The sequence below is a fragment of the Sceloporus undulatus genome, chromosome 2 (genome assembly GCF_019175285.1).
Source record: "Sceloporus undulatus isolate JIND9_A2432 ecotype Alabama chromosome 2, SceUnd_v1.1, whole genome shotgun sequence".
NCBI lineage: Eukaryota > Metazoa > Chordata > Lepidosauria > Squamata > Phrynosomatidae > Sceloporus > Sceloporus undulatus.
In genome coordinates, this window is record NC_056523.1 from 168,932,131 (window position 1) to 168,955,072 (window position 22,942).

General features: G+C 41.2%; 1 protein-coding gene across 1 annotated transcript in view; it reads right to left on the reverse strand.

Annotated features, from left to right (window-relative positions):
- Positions 1-22,942, reverse strand: part of CS (citrate synthase) — a 47,704-nt gene that overhangs the window by 17,905 nt on the left and 6,857 nt on the right. The window contains exons 2-6 of the mRNA XM_042451712.1: positions 7,940-7,987; positions 7,319-7,426; positions 3,587-3,652; positions 3,353-3,484; positions 2,894-3,082 (exon numbers count right to left, since the gene is read on the reverse strand). Of these exons, the coding sequence (XP_042307646.1) occupies positions 2,894-3,082; positions 3,353-3,484; positions 3,587-3,652; positions 7,319-7,426; positions 7,940-7,987 (543 nt within the window). The remainder of the gene's footprint in view (positions 1-2,893; positions 3,083-3,352; positions 3,485-3,586; positions 3,653-7,318; positions 7,427-7,939; positions 7,988-22,942) is intronic.

Below are 22,942 nucleotides of genomic sequence, written 5' to 3' on the forward strand. Positions count from 1 at the left end.
ATTTGTTTATAATATTCGGAGGTGAAACCATCTGGACCAGGTGTTTTGTTAAGTTTCAATTTCTGTATTGCTGTTTTAATCTCTTCAATAGTAAAGGGTTGATTCAACCTTGTCTTTTCTTCCTCCTCCAGTTTTAAGATTTCCTGTTTGTCTAGATAGTTACATATTTCTTTTTTCCCCTGTTCCGTTTTTAGGTTTTCTTTGTACAGGATTTCAAAAAATTCTTTGAAAGCATTTAAGATATTTTCTTGGGCAGTCAATCTTTTCCCTTTATACATTAGTTCCGTCGTAATTTTTCTTCCATGATAATCTTTTAATTTACTTGCTAAGAATTTCCCGGTTTTATTTCCTGATTCAAAGTGTTTTTGTTTGATTAGTTTTAATTTTCTTTCTATTTCTTTCAATGTTATTATCTTTAGTTGATGTTGTATCTCTTCTACTCGATATTTGAGTACTTTGTCTCCTGTCTTTTTCCATTCCTTTTCTGTAGTTCTTAAATCTTCCATAAGTTGTTTCTCTACTTGTTTCTCTCTCCTTCTATGTTCTACTTGCATTTTTATAAGTTCACCTCTTATTACAGCTTTCCCTGCGTCCCATATGGTTTTACTCGCTATTCCTTCTGTGCTCAATGTCTTATATTACTGGGGCAGCCACTGTTTTAGATTCTGCATGCTGAGCATCAGATAGACAAGGTCACATATAAAATTGTCTTGCTCTGTCTTTTATCATTTGCTAGCTAGAGGATTTTCAAGTAGTAAAGCTCAGTTATGTTGCTGTGATCCTGACTAGAAGGCTAGAATCCAGCAGTCTGAACTCAGCAAGCTTCACAGGCTAGATTCCTTCTTTTCATGGCAAATTGACACCATCTGTATAGACAGAGAAGAATATGTCCCTTGGCCACCATCTGGACAATGTTACTGGTACCTGGCATTAGCAAGTCAGTCCTAGAATGAGGCATGCTCAACAGTACTTACAACAGCTGTATGCACTATAAGACAAACTACCATTTCTTGGTCCACTTAATGTAAAGGGTTCCGAATAAACCGTAAAGCAACCCTCACAGTTTTACTAGTGCTATGACTTTTGGTGTGCCTTAAGCTATAATCATTCTGACTTCCTACAATTCCTAATTTAGCATTATCTTGGAATTTTTTTAAACAGCGTGTGCAAGAGATGTTTGCTTTTATTTTATTTTTTTAACAATTAGTGCTAGAGATGTTTGCTTTTATTTTCAACAAAAGAAAGAGGAAAAAAGGGGCCCACAGAGCTGTAATTCCACAGCAGTGATGCACTGTGCAGCAGAAACTATATTTTACCTCTGTGGCACAATTCTAAGCCAGCATGGTATACTAATTGTTTGAGCGTTGGATGGGGACTCTGGAAGACCAGAGTTTGAATACCTACTTGGCCATGGAATTGAATCCCTACTTGGCCAGTCATCCCACTGGGTGACAATAGGCAAGTCACTCACTCTCAGTTTTGGAAGAAGGCAATGACAAAATCTCACTGAACAAACCTTACCAAAACCAAACAAACACCCATGATATGTTTGCCTTAGGTTGGAAAACATTTGAAGGCACACAACAACAGTTTTCATAGGCACTTTACAGACCGCCCTCATTTGTTGCCAAACTGCGGCTCCCTTGCGCAACAAAAAGAAGCTGCAAAATGCAGCTTCTTTTTGCGGTGCCATTATGAAGCCACAAAGCGCCATTGGCGCACTTACAGCGTCACAATGGCGCCGAGACATGTGAAGGCTAAGCATCCGCTACGTCAAAATGGTGGTGCCCATGTAGAATGGACGCTGCCATTTTGTACGTGCTCGGCATGTACTAGGGTTAGGGGTGTCCGGAAAGGACACCCCTTCCTAACCCTAGTACGTGCTGAGCATGTACTTTTTGGCGGTGTGTAACCCACCATAGTTCCTCAATACAAATAAGGTACTTAAACATTCTGAAGTAGTTGGTAGTGACAACCAACTACATTTCCTTTCCAACATGCACCTTTAAGACTTTGCCTCTGGAAGGTGTTTTTCTCTGCACAAAAAAAGCAATGGTGCTCCAGATATTTGGGACTACATTTTTAATCACAGAATCATGGAGTTGGAAAAGACCACAAGGGCCACTCAGTCCACACTCCCTGCTGTGCAGGAAAACACAATCAAAGCACTCCCAACAGTTAGCCATCCTGCCTCTGTTTAAAAACCTCCAAAGTAGGAGACTCCACCACACTCTGAGGCAGCATCTTCCACTGTCAAATAGCTCTTACCTTCAGAAAGTTCCTCTTAATGTTTAAGTGGAATCTCTTTTCCTGTAGCTTTAATCCATTGCTAGTCTCTGGAGCAGCAGAAAATAAGCTTGCTCCATCCTCAATATGACATCCTTTCAAATACTGAAACATTACTATCATGTCACCTCTTAACCTTCTCAGTCCAATACAACATCATTAATAAGAAGGGATTGTGGAAATTGACACCCAAAACATCTGGAGGGCCCCTCTGCTACACACACATGTGCACAAACACACACATAATGTTCCACCTTCTAACCAAGACCTCAGAAGCTCATGTAGACTTGTCAAGAATGGATGGCAATTACATGGCCCATGGGCTGTAAGTCCCTTCCCCTCTGCCTGAAAGCTAGCTGTTGTTTTTTTAACACAATTCTCCTTTAAAACAAGCCACTCTCTCAACACGTCTGTCTCTGCAAAATACAATCACAACCTGCCCAAATAGTTTATGAAGAAGTGGAGGTTGCCCTCTAGTTACTTCGTGTTTCATCAGGAGAGGCTAGAATTACCCACAGTGAGGGTGTAAAATGGCCACCTGATGAGCCAAAATTGCCCGCTCTCATTACAGAAAGAAAGGTTCACTCATCTTTTACTCTACACTTACCTCCCAGTACTTGGTCCGGTGGATTCCCTCAGAGTAGGCACGGGCAAAGGTACTCTCACTGTTGAGGGCGGTGACAGCGGCACTGAGTTGTGACATGGGGTGAAGGTTGGTGGGGAAGTTGTCCAGCATGGTCACCACATGGGAAGGCAAGGCTGCTCTCTTGGCCCACTCTCGAGACAGCCAGTTCACCTGGACAAAGAAAGTGCAATGCCTTGCCTTTGTAAGCAATAAGGAATAGGAGCCAATGTGCAGTGAACCCTCCCCTGCTCTCTGTCACCCCCCTTCAGCTCCACAGACACCTGCAGTCCTTTTCTCCATCTATCCTTGGATACAAAAACATGTCACACAATGGTTCTGAGGGCCACTAGAGTGAGTTGCTGAGGCAGAAGATATAAACTGCAGTTTCTTGGCTATCTCTGGCATATGCTGCAAACCAAAGAGATATTTTTGTCTCCTTACCTGTTCTTGTGAGGGAATCTCTCCTGTCACCAGCAACCAGAACAAACCTTCAGGAAGGGGCTCTGAACCTCCAGGGGCTTTGGGCAGTAGCTTCTGGCACTCAGGAATGCTGTAGCCACGGAAACGGATGCCCTAAAAACATGACCAAGAAATGTAGGAAGAAGTCACATTTCATGGACAAGCCTATACAATTATTTATCAATAGGTTTTCCTAGAAGGCATGGAGCACCTTACCTCATCAGGGTCTAAGACGGAGGTCTCATATATTAGTCCTTTCATACCTCTCATGCCGCCATAGACCTGGGGACAAAGGGAACTACAGTAGTTAGTCAAGTGGAAAAACCTGCCTCCACTACCACATGCAAGTCATCTCAAATGGACAAAGCAGAACCACCAATGCCATAAAAACTGCAGGCAACACGCCGCCCATCGTCACACATTTTTCTGCACTCAGATGTATGTTATTCCCACCTGGCTTTGGAAATACTAATTTAATTTATCGGTGACTGCAACCATCCTGGGCCCACCAGTAGATCCGCAGCTGCTGAGACTTTTGCCACAGCTGACTAGATTGATGGTCAATGGTTGAAGATACTCAATTATATTACAGAAATGTATATTCTCCATCCTCACATACTATGAAGACTTCCTTATCATAGGAAAATAAATGCCCTCAAACCCACAAATAAATACACTGGTCCATTTCTTGTTATAGAAAAAAAAATGTTGTGGTGACTGTTCTACAAAAAAGCAACGATTTCATGTCCATGACAGCCTGTGTCTTGACATCCTACATAAAATGTATATATATTTATCCCTTACATACATATTCCTCCTGGTCTGGAGTCACATCTCTCTCTCTCTCTCTCTCTCTCTCACACACACACACACACACACACACACCCTTTGAAGTCAGAAATATTGGACAAGTCACAGAAAACAAAATTCAATGGAGATTGGGGTGGGGCATCTTTTACCACTCTTTCCACTTGCTTATAAGTGATAAAGCTCTGTTGCATCCCAATATTTGCAACAACCTAAATCATTCACACATCAGGCACCATTTGCCTGTTCTTCAGTCTCAGTGTCTTATGGCACAGAGTTGTTTTCAAGGCCCCATTCTGCCTACCAAAAGGACAGTTTTATTACTTGGACACACCCTTCAGCACATTAAAAGAAGCAAGCAGGAGAAACATGCAAATGTCTTTAAAAACTGGCTTCGGTTAAATTACTTTTTTTTCCTTTCTGTTGGCTTCTTTATCAAGAATAGTGACCTCAGCAGAGTCGCTTTCAAGAAGCATCAGGGCTCAGCTGTTTCCAGCTGGTACTTTGCTGCTGGGCACCAAGGTGCCAATTCACTAGATGAACTGATTCACAAACAAGGCAGGAAATGCTCAGCACAACTTGGCAACTAATACAAATCAGGAAGCCAATTTAGCATCTACATGTGCCATGAAGATAAAGGAAAATAAATAAATAAATAAGGCAACTGCAAAGCTTAAGAATCAGTGAAATTATTTTGACAAATTAACAGAATTTTTAAAAAATGCTAGTTACCTTGCAGGTGGAGACAGGGAAAGCCTTCTAAATTTACCTAAAATATTATCAACTGGGAGTTGCCACAGCTTTGAGGCAGAGTTGCCAGCCCTTATGTGCAGCCACAGAAAAAAAAAGAGAGCAATTTACTGAAGGAAATTGCAGATTAATGGGTTAGAGCTGGGGCATTCCTGCTAATCCCTGTGACAGGGAGAGCAGGATATTGCTGCAAGACATGGTGCAGCTGAATTGTTTGGAAGGGTCATAGATGATCAGAATGGCAAATTCAGAAGTTTACACATTCAGACAGGTCTCTGTAAACCAAGAAATAACTTACATCAGTAACATCCACAGATAGTGTTTTGAAAGTGCATTCAACTACATTATTTTATTACAGTCACTGGCTGTGTACATGCCACAATTCACAGAAAGCCTGATGAATGTGGCAACAGATGCAGAATTCCTGTTTGCTTAAAAAAAGAAATCCAAAACAAAGGGTACACACAACTCTAATTTAGATCCATTAACAGACAGACTCCATATGCCTCTCTCCAAACTCAGAAGACTAAATATAAAATACAAAAGACCAAACTCAGCAAGTAGCTGCTTGCTCTCTAATAAGGGTGGTCAAGTGCATGGGGTGGAAGGCAATTTACCCCAACCTTCCTACATGTGTAAACTGCATCCCCTTTCACTTGTATCTATCTTCAGATTGTGGTTACCATTTTGTCCAGGATACAGCTGAAAAAAAGAGAGAGGTCCTTGGGGGTGAGAATGTGTTTTGGCACTTTTTCACACATTTGGGACATAGTATTTAAGTGAAAATCCCTCTATGGTAAAAAATAAAATTGGTGATTCAGGTAGCTTTAGAGCAGTGGTCCCCAAACTGTGCCCCTTAAGGGATTTTGGACTTCAGCTTCCAGAATCCCAGGCTATTGGCAAACATGGCTGAGGCTTCTGGGAGCTGAAGTCCAAAATCTATTGAAGGGCACAGTTTGGGGACCACTCCTTTAGAGGCTGCATTTATATTTGGGTCCTGAGGTTTTCACACAGCCCCAAGGCCACACTTTTCCCAATCCTGATCTATAATGATAAAAGGGGAATGTACCTGCTATCTGCCATGAACAATAGCTCAAAGATCATTCAACCTGGACACCTGAAACCTGTAATGCATACTAGCAAGATCTTAGAGCTAAGCACCTTGGAGCTATTTCTTAAACCCACTAATTAACTTTAACTATGAGAAGGCAATGGCAAATGTCCTCTGAACAAATCTTGCCAAGAAAACCCCATGATAGGTTCACCTTAGAATTGCTGTAAGTCAGAAACAACTTGAAGTCACACAACACACACACACAATTTAAATGTGCCTCTACGTTTGAAGCCTCTAGCCACTTCAGTAACTAGGTGGCAGACCTCCCTAACCAAGGCACAGCATTGCAACTGACTGAAGCCAGTAGCAAGTAGGAGCTTCAAGGGACAATGATAGTGTGGTATTTACTGCCATCTCATTGTGGCACAGAATTGGCACAATATAATCAACTTTACCATAACATAGTGGTTCCAAATCTTTGGTCCTCCAGATGTTTTGGACTTCAGTGCCCATAATTTCTGACTGTTGGCTAAGTTGGCTGGGCCTTGTCGAATCTGAAGTCCAAAATAAATGGAGGACCAAAGGCTGGGAACCACTTCTGTAACATAACTTTGGTGTATCAAACACAGGGCGACTCCAACACATGTGAAGCCAGGTATTTTCATTACTAATATAGCAAAAGAAAATATTATACATGAAGCAGACAATTAATTCACTCAATCCAGTACTTACTGTCTACTCAGATTGACAGTAGCACTCAAAGATCTTAACAGAGGTTGTTTCTACTTCTGCCTCCTTAGATGATCTTCCACTTGAGATGCTACTGTTCCTATGCAAATCCTGCAGTCTGGCACTGAACCATGTCCTTTTGCCATGGTCTTGTTTTTCTAAGTTGTGCTCTAGTGTCACAAATACCCTTAGAGCATCCCATTTCTTTGTGATCCTTTGCTTAGATTTTATACTAATGTCTCATTTTTCAGCAGCCACAAAGGATATCTCTGGAACAGGGAGCAGAGGTGACCCTGGATGGACAGCTGCCAGGAACAGACCACAACAATGGCATGATAAGTCTCGGGTCTCATCTGGAAGAACTCCAGGTCTTCCGGGGCACTTTTCAACTCTTCCCTTAGAGCATTTAATTAGTTGATAAAAACCTCCATATCTGCCCACAAGTATTTGCAAAGAAATGATTAGAGGGAGCAAACCACAGGTTTCTTTTTAACTCCTTTATTCTGGTAGCAGCCTGCACATAGTGACTTAATTTACAAGCAACAACAACTAGGATATTTACATACTCTCATACTCTAAAGTCTTGCCACTATGCCAATAAAACTCACCATGTCCACAGTGATTTGACCAATGACTGTGTTCCCATATTGTTGCCTGAAGCTTTTAATTCTTGCTTGCTCCTTAGGGATCATGTTTGCAAGAACATCTTTCAAATTCTGAAAACAAAACAATCAAGTGAGACCTTATACAAAATGATAATTCAACCATTTATATTAACGTCACAAAGAAAAAGGTAGTGCAAAAGAAAGAGGGAAGGAATAGTCTGCCAAATGGATTAGAGTCTCTCTATAGGGGGACCCAAGTAAAACATTGTCCATTCTATATTCTTTATTTTTGGATGGTCCTGGAATAGTCCTGGATATACAAGTTGTCCCCCTCTTTTCACAGACTTCAAGTCCGTGGTCTCGATTACACACAGAGGGAGAGCCCCATTGGGTAAAATGGCGTGTGCGCCCATGGCACACGCGCAGGGCTGCACACAGGACCGTGTGGGCCATTCAAACCAATGGGGATTGAATATATGCAAATTTCTGTTTTCATGGAGGATGGGGGGTGTTTGGAACAGATCCCCTGTGAAAACGGAGGGGCGACTAGAGATAGCCAGGAGTTTAGAAGAGTCAAATTAATCTTCCCTGTACGAACCACAAGGAAATGAAAGAACAGCTTACTGTGGAAGTGCTGGCATGTCTTGCAGCAAAAATGATACATGATGAGTTCTGCAAGGAGAAAGAGAAGTATCTAAATATTTGCTTTACAGTAACAAAATTCAGGGGGAAAGCCCAGTCACACACACACACACACACACACACACAATAATTTTTCTTTTTCTCCAATAGAAAAATTGGTAATTTTGAGGAACACAGGCAGAAACATCAATTAAACAATTTCTCTTATAGATCTATGAAATGCTTTTTAAAGCAAGGTTTTGCTGACTCAAGATTTGTATGTTAGACTGTCTGCAGAATTAAAGAATGATAATTCTTGGGCATCCAACGGACAAATAAAACACTCAAATTAAAATGCATTTCTGTTCTTAATAGATTCTGGGGTTGACCTTCATTGTTTGTGATAACAAATTACTGAACAATTTAGTAGTAACATTACTGAGCTAAACTGTACACCCAAATATGTTGCTAGCCCAATTCTTAAGGCTGTGACTGTTTGTGTCCAAATATACTTCATTTTGATTATCAATAGTCACACTCAGAATATTTGCGGTTTCCGTTTTCATTTTCTCCACTGATTCATTTACTCCCAATTCTTAGCAAAAATTAAGTCATCATAGGGTGAAACAATTTGCAACTCTTTTTTTGTACAGGGTATATTCATAATTTTGTTTGTACAAAGTTTAGGAGTTTCTATTTTTAAACTTCAGAAATATGCAAAATATTTCTATTTTATACACTGTCTAAAGTTATGAATAAAAAATTTGATGTTACTAAAGCAGTAAAATAAGGGTTTGGTATGGAAGTAAGTATGGCATATATTTCAATTTGCCCCCAATTGTTTTCCTACAAAAACCTGGACTTTAAAAAAATTTCCCTGACTTCAAAATCTCTAGAAAGCCTACCTCTTTAAAAACCCATGTCCCTACATGCAACTCTCAATGTGTTGCTGCAACACATTAATCACTTCCATTTGAAATTCATCTTGTACAGTGTGACTTTTTTTTATCTGCGGGGGATCTGGATCCCACAGATAGTAAAAAATGTGGGACCTTAAGTCCCATTCTTCTCAATGGGTGTACGCTCCCACCTGTGTTGCCACATGCACACATGCCCACTCTATGTGCACCTTTGCGCCTCGATCATGAGACTTTAATTAGTATTACCAAAGTGCAGTCCATTGTCACACAGTGTCAGTACTTTGGCAACATACTCAATGAGTGGAGGAGGTTTCATAAATACTTGTATGATACCCTTTCCAGGACTATCTCTAGTCTAAAGCATTTAGAGATGAGTCTAGACATTGCTGCTCTAAGCAATCAGCTGTAAGCAATTTCGATTTTCTTGTAAGTGCAAGAACATATTTTTCTATATCTATGACCCAACGAACATAAAAGCAAGATATCAGCACTATGTTGCAGCAGCATTAAATAACCCCGGCCTCAGGAACCCTCTTCTCTTGAGAGTCTCCAAGGTCCTCCCTTTCAAATTTAGGTAGAATGCTACTGTAGTTTACTGTTTTGCCCTGTTTTGTAATAATGTGTATGTGTTGATGTTGTTTTCATTTGTTGGTTTTAATTATAATTGATTTAATAATTTTAAGAGGGGGAGGGAAGTAGATTTTTGATGTATAATGTACTGTATTTTATTGCTGTTAGCCGCCCCAATTGATCTCAAAGGGGCGGGATATAAATAAATTTTTATTATTAGTATTATTATTATTAATGTAGAGAATTAGAAAATGTTTTTGATATGTGTTTGAAGTACAGGTCCTAATTTAATCCCTTTCTGTTGCTGGCTGAGGCTTTTGGGAGCTAAAGTCCTAAAAATCTGGAAGGTCGAAGATTGCTCACCACTGTTTTAAAACCTGGCCCCTTCTTCTTTCACCTCAGCAGGAGTAGACAATTTCTGACCATCCAGATGTTTGCACTACTACCATCTCTCACCTTTGGTTATGCTTGCTAGAGCTCACAGGAGTAGCATTGAACCAACATCTGGATAGCCACAGATCGACTACTCCTGGGCTAATACAAAGAATATTATTTTGTCCTTCTCAGTTGTTCTCTCCTTACTAACAAAACACATTTCCACTTTGTACAGTTCTGTTTTCATATCTGCAAGTCCTCCTACCAATGTTGTACGTCTATCATCAGACGTCCAAGAGCTTTGGGCAGGACCCCACTTTTGAAGAGTTATGAGTCACTCTCACAAGGGAAAGCAGTGTGCAGTGGTTTCACAGTCCAACAATCTTGCTGGTTTAGCAGCATTAGATACCTTGTAAGCTGATGAGGGTCAACACTAGAATTACAGAGCTTCAGTCTTATTCCAGTCTCATGTTGAGAGACACAGTAGATGTCATCAGAATGGCCAGAATTTAAACAGACCTCAACAAGGTTATAATAATCATTGCCCCAAAAGAGCCAAGAGAACTTGCTAACTTATTACCAAACCTTTGGCAGCCTAATTTCAGCTGTCCAAAGAGCTAACCGTTATCTCTGAGAAACCCATCCCAGTATCAGCCCAACCTAAAAATGCTCACAGTTCACAAGTCATATCCAGAACTGTATACTGTCTGTGGATTCATGCAGGTCCAGAAAGATGCAAGCTACAGAATTTTTTTTGGTCTTGATTGTGTAATATTCAAATTTCCTGGTTTGCTTTTTGTGTACTGTACAACAGGATGGGGAAGATGTGGCCCTTCAGATGCCATCGGTATGCATCTGCCATCAGTCCTAGCCAGCACAGTCAATGGTGACAGATGATAGGAGATGTAGTCCAACAACAACCAGAGGGCCACACATATTCCATTTCTGCTGTACACAGTTCAGCTCTATCCTCTGCAATATTAAACTAAACCTCCCCTGGATGCAAATCAATAGCAAACAACATTGCAAAAGGCTGGCATGTGCTATAAACGTTAATAACTGATAATTTGGGCCAATCTCTTGGTTCAACTCACTCTTAATTCCATACATACTTGAATTATTCCAGGTATGCATCACCTAAGGGAGACGTGGGTAACTGCAGAGAAGGCCAGTTTTCACCACTGTGCCTCTTCCCAGTGGGCTGGTTTCAATTTTCAGTCTGAGGCTTTGTTTCCCTCTTACTGGAATATGTGGAGGGGGGGCAAAACTGCTGCAATCTGTAGAGTTTTGAGCGCTATGTGTGACCCATTGGCTGCACTTCAGCCACCATTGATTTAAGAGGACCAACCTTCTCTCATGCCTTCAGAAGCTGCCATGAACATAGAAAACCTAAACAGTGACAAAATGGAAGATTCAGTAGCTACACATTTGGTACCCATTGGCTGAGAGCATCTAAGGAAATCTTTGCTCCATACTCCTTTTATGGAGACAGAACCAAGAGGGCTTCTTCTCTGGCATCAACCCAATGGAATTTCCTTCACTGAGCTTGCAACTCTTTATACAGTGTGCATTGTATAGAAACTGTCCTCCAAGGTATTAAGTTCTTCCCTGTTTATACTGCTGCTGAATTAGTTTTGGAAAATTTGAGGTTATTTTAGTATTTTTGTGGGTTTGGTGTTTTTTTAATTTTTATTGTGCCAGCTGAAGAGCAAACACAAATATCATTTGTACATTAAGTATGAATGAGAGACTAAGGTCTTCAAATCATTAGCCACTGTTGCCTTCCCGCTCCCACTTCACTCCTAAATAGAAGAGGGAATGAGACAGACAGTGCTACAGGAAGCAATGACTGAAAGTGAGGGTCAGACCTTAACTGCACTGGAGTGGTGAGATCCACTGCAATCCAGGTCCTTTACAGAGAGATATGCTCTTTTGCCTTCAAATGCACTTCATCGTTTTCCCAAGCAGCCTGCACATGGAATAAGCCATGGTAATCTAAAACATATACATGTATTTCTACCTGGTGTACCGAAGTGAAAAGTGCAAAGAACAGAGAAAGCTCGGATAGGGGATGGCTACATATACATCCGCACACATATATACATGCTCACACTTTGAAAACACTGAGACTTGAGTATTACTCCAACCGAAAGGTTGGAATTCTCTCACAATTACACAAGGATCTATTCTATGTAACAGACCAGGATTTAAGACAGCAAGTTAAGATCCTTCTAGTGGTGTCTCGTGACACCAAATATCGATGGGGCAGGTATTCCACTCCAGGGTTTAAGCCCTAACTTTAAAGAAGTGATCCAAGGTGTTGAAACATTACAGAGACAGGGTTCAGCATCCTTGAATAGTGCTTTTAAACCTCAGAGTGAAACTCAGATCAGATTCACATTGGAATCATTAGAAACCACTGGCTATGTTCTAACTGCAAAGTGCTGCAGTAAAGACCGGATAAGGGAATGGGACTCCTCAGATACTGACAGGCTGGAAGGAGAAACAAAAGAGGGAAGGGAGCCTTCAAAATGCTTCCTGTAAAGAAAAAGAAAGAGACAGGAAGCCTTTCCTATCAGACTCAAAACTTTTAGCATGCACTACATATTTGCCTTGTCTTATTATCAACCATGAGAACTAGGAACAACTGCTTCAGATAATAGGACATAGTGCCTCTTGAAACAGCAAGAAATCTGCTGCATACCAAAATTCTAATTCAATAGTCCTGGCATATTCACAACATCGCTGAAAGCTAGTATCTGTCCTGTTTTCTATTATACAGAATAACACCTCAAATGAGAGTTTGCTCTTCAGGTCTGACATTTCATGACAGAAGGACAAAATAACTACTTGAGAGTAAACAGGTTCCAGAATGTATGTAAGGCAGCTGGAAAAACAAGGGATGGTTCTGACTAGGAAACAAACCAAAGGATTTGAGAACATTTTATGTTACAAGAACCTAGTCCACTTTTACCCATTAAACATTGTTTGCTAGCAGTAAAGGTGGCCTAAATCATAAGAATAAGAGATTATGCCACCAAGATGGGTGGGTTCTCAATCCCAATTACAGTCAGCCTTCCGTTTTCACAGGGGATCTGTTCCAGACCTCCCCCCCCCCAAAAAAACCCAGAAACTCGTAGATATTCAACCCCCATAGGCTTGAATGAGGGCATGTGCCCGTGAGTGGCCATGGGTGCACAGCCATTTTAACCGCCTCCACTTGCTCCTCACAAGTAAGCAAAGTCCTCAAAATCTGAAGTCCACAAAAACGGAGGGGCAACAGTGAAAATGAAAGCTTATTCCATGACTGACAGTGCTACCAATCTGATGGTCGGCATTGACTGAAACAAGTGGGCAGGAGGCAGACTGGACATAGCTGTAAAAATGTGGGTTGTTATGCAGTAGACCAGTAAGTGTTACTTAACACCAGCAATTTCATAAAATCCTAGAGTTGAAAGAGACTGCAAGGGCCATCCAGTCCAAACTCTGACATGCAAAAATACACAATCAAAGCACTCCCGACAGATAGCCATCCAGCCTCTGCTTCAAAACCTCCAGAGGAGACTCCTCCACAGTCTGAGGCAGCATATTCCACTGTCAAACAGTTCTAACCATCAGGAACTTCTTTCTAATGTTTACATGGAATCTCTTTTCCTATAGCTTGAATCCACTGCTCTGTGTCCTAGTCTTTGGAGCAGCACAAAACAAGCTTGCTCCTTCTTCCATATGACATCCTTTCAAATATTTCAACATGGCTATCATGTCACCCCTTACTTTCTCTTTCACAGGCTATACATATGCAGCTCCCTAAGCTTCTCCTCATAGGGCATGGTTTCCAGACCTTTCATCATTTTGGTCACTCTTCTTTGGTCACACTCCAGTTCATTTAACCATAGAACATTATGTTCCCCTTTCCCCATTGCTCAGTGTTATATTACTGAAAGGAAGAAAGCTAGTGTTAATGTGGTGTGTGTGTGTGTGTGTGTGTGTAGAAGAGTTGAGAAGTACATCATTTACAGGACAGAATGAATTCAGGAAAAAAAATTGGCCTCAGAAAACTTGCACCAAGCTCTTGTTGGTGGGTTTCCTGACACTTATTAAAAAGACCCAAGTCAGCATGCAAGGCTGCCAACCACTGATTGCATGAAATTCCATACATGCATCTGAATTCTCTAAAGATTCAGATTTCTAGAATCTTTGATGCAAGTTCACATGGATCCCTCTGCTGCTGCCAACTGTTGTGGCTGCAGCTTCTGGATCACCAAAGAATGTGAACTCTTATGCCACTGTCACCCACAGAGTAGGTCAACAACTAGTGTAGCTTGGCCCAGTCAAATTACAAGGTGCCAGACCTGGTAAGCAGATCTTTCAGGCCTTGAAGGCAGCTATTTTCCTACTCTCAGCAGTCCAGCTCTCCCCTTATTTGAGTATTCTTCAGTTCTTCCTTGTTAGCTTTCCCCTCAACATCCTCCCTACTTACCTCTTCAGCACTCATCTCTGTGACTCCTTCCAAGTAATGCACATAAACATGAATCTCTTCCTGGGTTACCCATGCTGACACTACTTGGTTTAATATGTACACCTCTCCAATGGGAAACAGATACCCCACCAAGCAGACTGTTAGTAGCCAGTTCCATTCACCAATGCTCCCTGAGGGCCTTGGAAAATGAGCAAGGAGGGTTATCACAGGGACGTAGCTAGGATTTTAGGAAGGGGGGGGGGTCCAACCAAGGGCCACCATTTATATGGGGGCTGGGGGGTGGCGGAGCAGCGGCCCCCACCATTCTTTCTTTCTGAAGGGGGGGGGGGCCCCCCCCCCCACCCCCCCCCCCCCCCGGCTACATCCCTGGTTATCAGCAGGGTTGGCTGGTTTAAACCATTTTAAAAATACTCATTTTTAATGGATTATTCATATTGTTAAAAATTCTGGCTATTATTACTATTTTCCAAAGCTCTTACTACAACAACGACTGTTTAAATTTAAACATTTGAACTTTAATGATTTATTGACAGTTGTTCATTGTTAGATCAGTATCCAGTGTCAGTTGCTCCTTTGCAATCACTTTATTTTATAGGGCAAGAAATGCAATTCATAAACAAATCCTTCAATTAGCATAAATTCAACCAAATGAGCATTGTTAAAAGAACAATGATCATTTAAGCTATTAGCAGTAACATCTGAACTGCAGTTTGCTATTTAATTTTCTGATTTAATCTTAGGTTAGTAAAGTCCTACACACTGATGCAAAAACAACAACCAACTCCTTCTCCAAAATCACTAGTAATGTATCGGGAAGGGGACAGCGGGCATGTCATTGCTGACACATGATGGTCCCTGGTTCAAGGTTCTGATTTAAGACTATTACAGACTTAAGTAAGTGCCAAAACTGAGATTCTGTCAACAATGGCTGTAAGACTGCTCAGCTTCAGCTTGTCAAAGGAAACTGTTTTATTCCCTGATCAGATCACCAAGAACCAAGTCAGTGTTCAAAGCACAGGATGCTTTGGAACAAGTGATGTAGTTCCCAAAGCAGTATCTAAGCAACAAGCCCCACTTCTTCACTCTAAACCTAGAGGAATATTTTGGGACAACTCCTAGAAGGAATTTGGGAGAGAAAACAAATATCCAGTGGAAGACACAGTGAAGATGGCCATCTCCTATTTTATTTGCATGCAGGTGTTTGAGCACTCAGAACATGCTATTTGGTGGATCAAGACAATAGCATACATGCTATAATTATTCTAGGCTAACAGCTAGGTGGGGTGGTTGAATTTTTGATATATAGTTCTACCCTCGCATGACTATAGTGTAATGTCTTCTTTAGGAACAATTCAGTGCTGCCAATTAATTTCTCAGAAGCCTTGCAGGATTTGGCATCTGGCTAGCCTATAAAACTCCCCCTTTAAGGAACTGAATTAGAGGCGTCTTGTAAATTGCCACTAATCTGCATGCCCAGGACAAGTACGAAATTGCTACACATGTGGTGAACACAGATGTGGAAGGAGGTGGGCTAGCAAAGCAAACTTAGCAACCTGTAGATGCCCTGCTGTTTATACAGAGCTGAACCAGTGCTTAATTTAATGAAATCACCATTCTTCTTTGTAAAGCTCAGGGCAAAACATGCTTTGTGGGTATTACAACCCTGTGGAACTCAGTGCCTTCCTGACAAACCAAGAACACTGCTCATAAACCTATTCAAACATGCAAGCATAATCCTGGCAGAGAGTTCAATTGCTGTAGATTTCGTTGCTCATTTTAATTTGTATTTAAAAAGAGCAACACGATCTACATTAATTGAACTCTGCCAGGATGATGCTTGCAGTTTTCTTGGTATTCTTGGCCTAGCAGGCATGCAGTTATAGATTTTACAAAAATTAAATCAATTATGCCAATGTGTGGTGATCATAAGAGATATCTGTACAAGTCTAAACCCAATGAGGAATATTTTTGACAAAGGGTATTGCCAGATATTGAAATAGCTGTAATTTGTGGCACATAACAGTCTCTCCCAGATTATCAAAAAGGAGCTGCTTTTTTGACAAAATGTTTTTTGTTTTGTTTTATGTTTAATATTTGTTGGTATAGGCAACTAGTCTGCAAGTAAGAGCTGCTGGGGCCTGATCATTAAATGTTACTTTTAAGTGAAGAATTGGTAAAATCTGGCCAACATCTGACCCCACAAGTCTCTCCAGGCACCAAAATTTGACAGTACAGAGGTGAGAAAAGCAGCATTTAATTTTAAAGCACATTTTTTCATTTAAATGAGGTCTTAATGAAACAACATTTTATCATATACGCCACTCTGAAGTGAGAATGAGAGTGAGATAAGTTTTTTATTATTTTGGAAAAAATGATCTTGGACCACATGCATTTTTACTAGCACATTTATAGCCCCTAGAGTATGAATACTTCAACAAAAGATGTACAAGGAGTATGCAATTTTAGAAGTACCTGTAACCTACCCTAAGGTCAGGGGATCACATGACCCCCCCCCCCCCATCTTCAAAAGTTGCCCATCCTTTTTTTAGGTCAACTAATATACTTTTATTGGGAATCATGCACACCAAGTCAAAGCTAATCACAAGCCACGTTAATTTTTCAATGACCGAACTGTCCGGTTTCCAATTCAAAATAACATTCATTTGAAACACAGCACTTGTACAAATTTACCTTTACAAACATGGTATTATTCTGATGGTGTTTTCAGTGGGTCAGGAAGCCTGTGATTTCTCATCTGACTACCCCAAGACTAATATGGACCAAGAGCTACAATGTGTGTTGGAAATCAGACCTCTGCACATGTAGAGATCCTTGGCTAAATACTGTTTTGTTTAAGATGAAAAGTCCTAAAAAATGATTCTCCATTCCAGTTCCCTAGCACACATGAACACTAGGTACTGCCTGGTTAAATAAAAAAATCTAGTGAAAGTGCAACTGGAAACCTAGCAAGCACTCAATTTCTAGAGAACTCATAAATCCATGGCAAGCATTTTACACTTTTGAAGAGGGACAGGAACAGAGGAAACAGCACAATTTGATTTCAGAGGCTTACGACAACTAGACAATATAATGAGGAGCCCATGCCAGCAATTGGAAGCCAGACAAGAACGCATAGTCAACTCCAGTAACAGAACAGCAGAAGACAATGTACACTGTGAGACAACAATTATAGAGAGGGCCTGTTTTTACCACAAAACATCTTCTCAACTGCATTATGACCTCTCTTTGCTATTCCTCCTTCTCTTCTACTCTGGTGGCTTCAGTTTCCTTTGAAGTGCTGCAATCTTTGGCCTGAGATTAATTTTGGTGCAGCATAAGAAAGCCTCTGTGCAAACTAATTATATTAATGAGGCACTAACAGTTGCCATCTGGAAATTTTTGAAAGAGAGTAATTTAGTATTTTCTCCAACCTTCCCACCCCAAAGTGAGTGTCTTCTCCACCTCTTGTTCATTAGCTCACTTTCTCTTTTTTTCCAATTCCTATGAAGCTGATATGAACTGGACTTGTAAAACTGAAGTATAATAAACAGAAGCAATAGATTGAAGTTTAAAAGAGAAGGCAGAAAGGAGACTCTAGCCTAAATCCAATTGCAGAAAAAAATCAAGAACAAGACAGCAGAGGGAAGATTCTTGGGAACCAGCCATGTGGATAAATACTGAAGATGTTTCTAGGACAGGAAATAGCTTCCAGCTGTATTTACTTTAAGGATTTTCTACAATGAGAGTAGAAAAAAATTCAGCATTACATCTATAAAGGAGTAGGTAGATGTATGCATGCATGTAACAACATACAGTGACATGTTTTAGCTAGCAGACCTGGCTTCAGGGCTCATACAATTAACTGATTGTGTTTTGCACTTCACACTTGGCACTTCTAATAAAAACAAGAACCTCAACCTTCACTAAGCTTTTAAGATACTTCTAGAATATCTCATTGCTAGAAACAAGGGCTGAATGGAAAAAGTGTGGAGACTGCTCTGGTTGCCTTGGTCGATGATCTCTGTCTGGGCAGGGACGTAGCCGGGGGGGGGATCTTGGGGTCTGGACCACCCCTTCCATTAGAAAAATGAATGGTGTGTGCTGCTGCACCGCTGCACCCAAGCCCCATTATAATGGTGGCACTTAGCCCCCCCCCTTCTAAAATCCTGGCTACGTCCTGCTCTGGGCATCAACAGGGGAAGTGCACCCTGTTGGTGCTCTTGGACCTCTCAGCAGCTTTTGATACAAGACCAGGGTATCATTCTGGAACGCTTGAAAGAGTGGGGAATTTGGAGGCTCTGCTTGCAGTGGCTCAGTTTCTACCTCTCAGGAGATCCCTGATAGTGATGTTGGGGGACCAGCTGCTCTTCTAAAAGAGAGCTGACATCTGGCATCCCTCAGGGAGCCATCCTGTCCCTCATGCTGTTTAACATTTACATGAAGCCACTGGGTGAGATCATCTGGAGACATGGGGTGGGGTGTTATCTGTACGCTGATGGCACCCAAATCTACTTCTCTATGTCTCGGACTGTTTCAGTGACCAAGGAGGGCATCTCCCCTCTGAATGACTACCTGTGGTCTGTAATGGATTGGATGAGGGAAGACAGACTTAACCTGAATCCAAACAAAACAGAGGTACTCTTGATAGGTAGCCCCAACCCGGGTACGGAGATAATTTCACCAGTCCTGGATAAGGTCACACTTCCCCTAAAGGACTGTGTTCGCAGCTTTGGGGTGCTCCTGGACTCATCACTTCAACTGTCACCTCAGATTGATGTGACAGCCAGGAGTGCCTGTTATCAGCTTCAGCTGATACGCGAGCTACAACCCTACCTGGAGCCGCGGGACCTAGAAATGATTGTACATGCGCTGATAACCTCTTGTCTTGATTTCTGCAATGCGCTCTACATGGGGCAACCCTTGTGCCGTGTTCGGAAGCTTCAACTGGTGTAAATCATGGCAGCCAGATTGGTCGCAGGAAAATCTAGGTTTGACCAGATTTCTTACTTGAAGGAACATCTCCTCCCATATAATCCTTCCTGCACACTCAGGTCCTCTGGGAAGAACTTACTAAAGTAAAAAAAAACTAGACTGGTTGTGACTTCCCAGAGGACCTTCTCAGTTGCCACTCCAAAAATTTGGAATGACCTGTCGGAGGAGACTCGCCAGATCACATCCCCTGATGCTTTTAAAAAGGTTATAAAAACGATAATCTTCCAGCGGGCCTTCTGCCCAGAACAGAATTAATTGCCCATTTGATCTGGCCTCCTAGGTATTGCCACTATTGTTAAACTGTTTTTAATTGTTCTGTAGTTATATGGATTTTATTGCTTAATTTTGTATTGAAGGGAGGGTGGGTTGAAGGGGTGGGGGGGGTTGAGGGATTGTTTTTGACATCATTTTCTGTATTTGTTTTAATTCTTGCTGTTACCCGCCTCAATCCCCAAAAGGGAGAGCCGGGATACAAATAAATATTTTATTATTGTTAGTAGTAGTCCCACAATGCCACCCTGCGTGGATGACAAAATCCATGGAGCTCAAGTACCATTATATACAATGTAGCAGTTAAATGGTGTGCCTATTATAAAATCTCAAAATCAAGGGTGGATGCAGAATCCGTGGATACAGAAGACCAACTGTAATACTGTACAATGATACTTAAAAGACAGGGCATGGAACATTCTATTAAGGTTATCTCCCACAATGTGCTAGTTCACACAGAAGCACAATGATGGCCATACTAAATGGGGGGTTCTGGGAACTGTAGTCCTAAAGGTTTCCTTATCATGCTGTTATACCTGTGTACCAACCTCCTGAAGCCACCACTTGTCTGTAGCAGCTATTGATTCTGAAGGCTATTGGAAGTATTGGGAGAAGCCTGAGCATTTATACTACGCTATCTTGGAAGTGCCTGGGTTTTCTAGGGACCCCCTTCTTTTTTATTGCCCAAGGCAAACAACTACTGCTATGGAAAATTAAGTCACTATTAATCCCCCCCAACACTTCCATCCTGCCCTTTATAACAGGATCTCAGGATGACATACAATGTTAATTTAAAATATTTCGAGATTAAAAAGCATAATGACTACTAATTCAGAAGGAAGAGTTTACTAACAGAGCCTCCATTTCAACTCAAATCTGTAAGGGCAAAAACAATATACAGTGGACCCTTGTTACACGCTGGGGTTTTGTTCCAAGATCCCCCGTGTATAACAAAATCTGTGTATGCTCAAGTCCCATTCAACATAGCAAAACGGTGTCCCTTATTAAAAAAAACAGAAAATCAAGGTTTGATATTTGAAATTTATACTTTTTTGAACATTTTCAAACCATGTTTGCTTGAATCTGTGTATAAAAAAATCTGTGTATAACAAGGGCCGACTGTAATACTGTATGTGTTCCTCTTTTGTCTTATGAAGACAGAATTAAAACCAAACAGCCATCATAGACTCCAGAGGAGGCAAATACATCCATGGTAATCCTGAATAATTTTTTAGACAAAGGCATACTATATTTTTTGCTGTGAAAAACTGAAGAACAAACTTCAATCAAGATTTCAATTTTTTTGTGAAAAAAGGAACTATTCTTATTTTTATAAAGTATGTCAACTTGCCACAGTACTTTAAAAATTGGAAAGATGCAAGCTCTGCCCCTGAAGCAAATAAAAGTACTGCAACAAACTCTACATAGAGCTCCCTTTGGAAACTGCTTGGAAACTTCAGTGGGTACAGAATGCTGACTGGGGCCAGTTATAGGGAACATATAACTCCCTTGTTAAAACAGCATCACTGGCTACCTGTTCATTTCCAGGCACAATTCAGAGTGCTGGTCATGACCTATAAAGCCTTATACGGCTTAGATCCAGACTATCTGAAAGACAGAATCTCCCCATATGAACCTGACAGAACTCTAAGACCTACAGGTAAAGGCTTTCTCTTTGTCTGCCACCCTCACAGACGCACTTGGTCAGGAGACGAGAGAGAGCCTTCTCAGTGTTTGCTCCCACCCTCTGGAACCCCCTTCCACGGGAGACTAGGCTGGCCCCTCCTTGCTTTCCTTTTAGCAGCAGGCAAAGACCTTTTTATTTAAGCGGGCTTTTAATGGATAAGCAGGAGAGGTGCTGACTGGGGTGTGTATTTTATTTTTTAAAAAAAATTCTATGTTTTAAAATGGTTTTAAACTGCTTAATGTGTGGGTTTTAAATTTTTATTGTTAATGTTTTTAAGTGACTTTCTTTGGAAGCTGCCATGGGTCCCGCTGTAAGAGAAAGGTGGCCAACAAATTAAATAAATAAAAACAAAATAAAACCAACACTGCCTTTTTTGCAAGTGCTGTGGAATCACTCCTTGCTCTAATTTTGAGAGCGCTCGGCAAAGTCATGGTTGAGATCTGCCCATCTGACACTTCAGATATGGCAGACCCTTTTATATAAAGCAGTAATTATAATTCCTGGGATTTTGAAAAGATCTGATAAAAATGTGCTGGAGGATATAGCAGAAGAGAGCAAACTCTATGTGAATACAAGCTACGTTCCATGTTTCCTTCTATGTTTGAAGGAATACAAGATGTTAAGCTGAACAGGTCATTTGAGGCATGTGGAGTGTCTGGGTTACAGTGAGTTTATCTTTCAGCTAGGGAGAGGGCACTCAGGCCTTGGTAAGTTTTCTACTGACAACTGCCTCCTAGTACACCCCTTTAAGAGCACAAAATCAGGGTCAAACTACATCTTATACTAAATATAAGGCTGGGCAAGCAGCTTTTGTGACATTTTCTCCCCAGGAAGCCCCACATTTTCATGAGGATTGCAATGCACAAGAGTAAAGGTTTCAATCCTGTTATGCATAATCTCAATTAAAATCCCCTCTTGCAATGGTATTGCAGTTAGTCTTAGGGGAAAACTTCCATCTTTCAAATTAAACATAAGGAAATGGAGGTCGGAATCATCAAGACCTAGAAAAGAAAAATGCTAAACCCACCCATCCCCATCCTGACCAGAGGATTCAGGAAATTTTAGTCCAAGAAAAGGCAACTTTCTTAAGCTCAATAGAGAAGGCTTCGAATAAGACAGAAGGCTCACCAGGAGTTCTATTTTCTCAGTGTTATAATGGAAGGTGCTCTACAGGTACACCTTTGGTATGCAGGTAATAAGCTCTTTAGAGAAAAGGCAGGATAACAGTATAAATAAAATAATGCTGCCTTTCTGTATTATCTGCCAGCAGGAGTCAAATCCACTTAAGAGATTCCAACACAAATCTGTTTAAGCTACAAGACAGCCTATGACCCAGAGTGTGCTGCATCTAACCTCTGCAATCCAACCTTTTGATTACCTTCTTCTCAAACACATCAAGACCAGCCAAACCCCTGGACTCATTTTGCTTCCTTGTATGCCTCAGGTTATTTGGAAAAGGTCTCAATGAAGAGGGGAAATCATGTGGCCCTCCAGGTGTGGTTGGACTGCATATCCCAGCAGTCCTAGCCAGCATAACTAGTGATGAAGAGTTGTAGTCCAACAGCATGTGGAGCTTGTTGTGATCCCAATTCTGCTCTTGATGTCACCTACTTTTGTGCAGACCTTGATGTTTAGCACCATATGCATCCGCTCAGTCAACAGTAAGTGCAATTAAGGTGGCAAGGCCAGTCAAACACCTCCATGTCATTTCA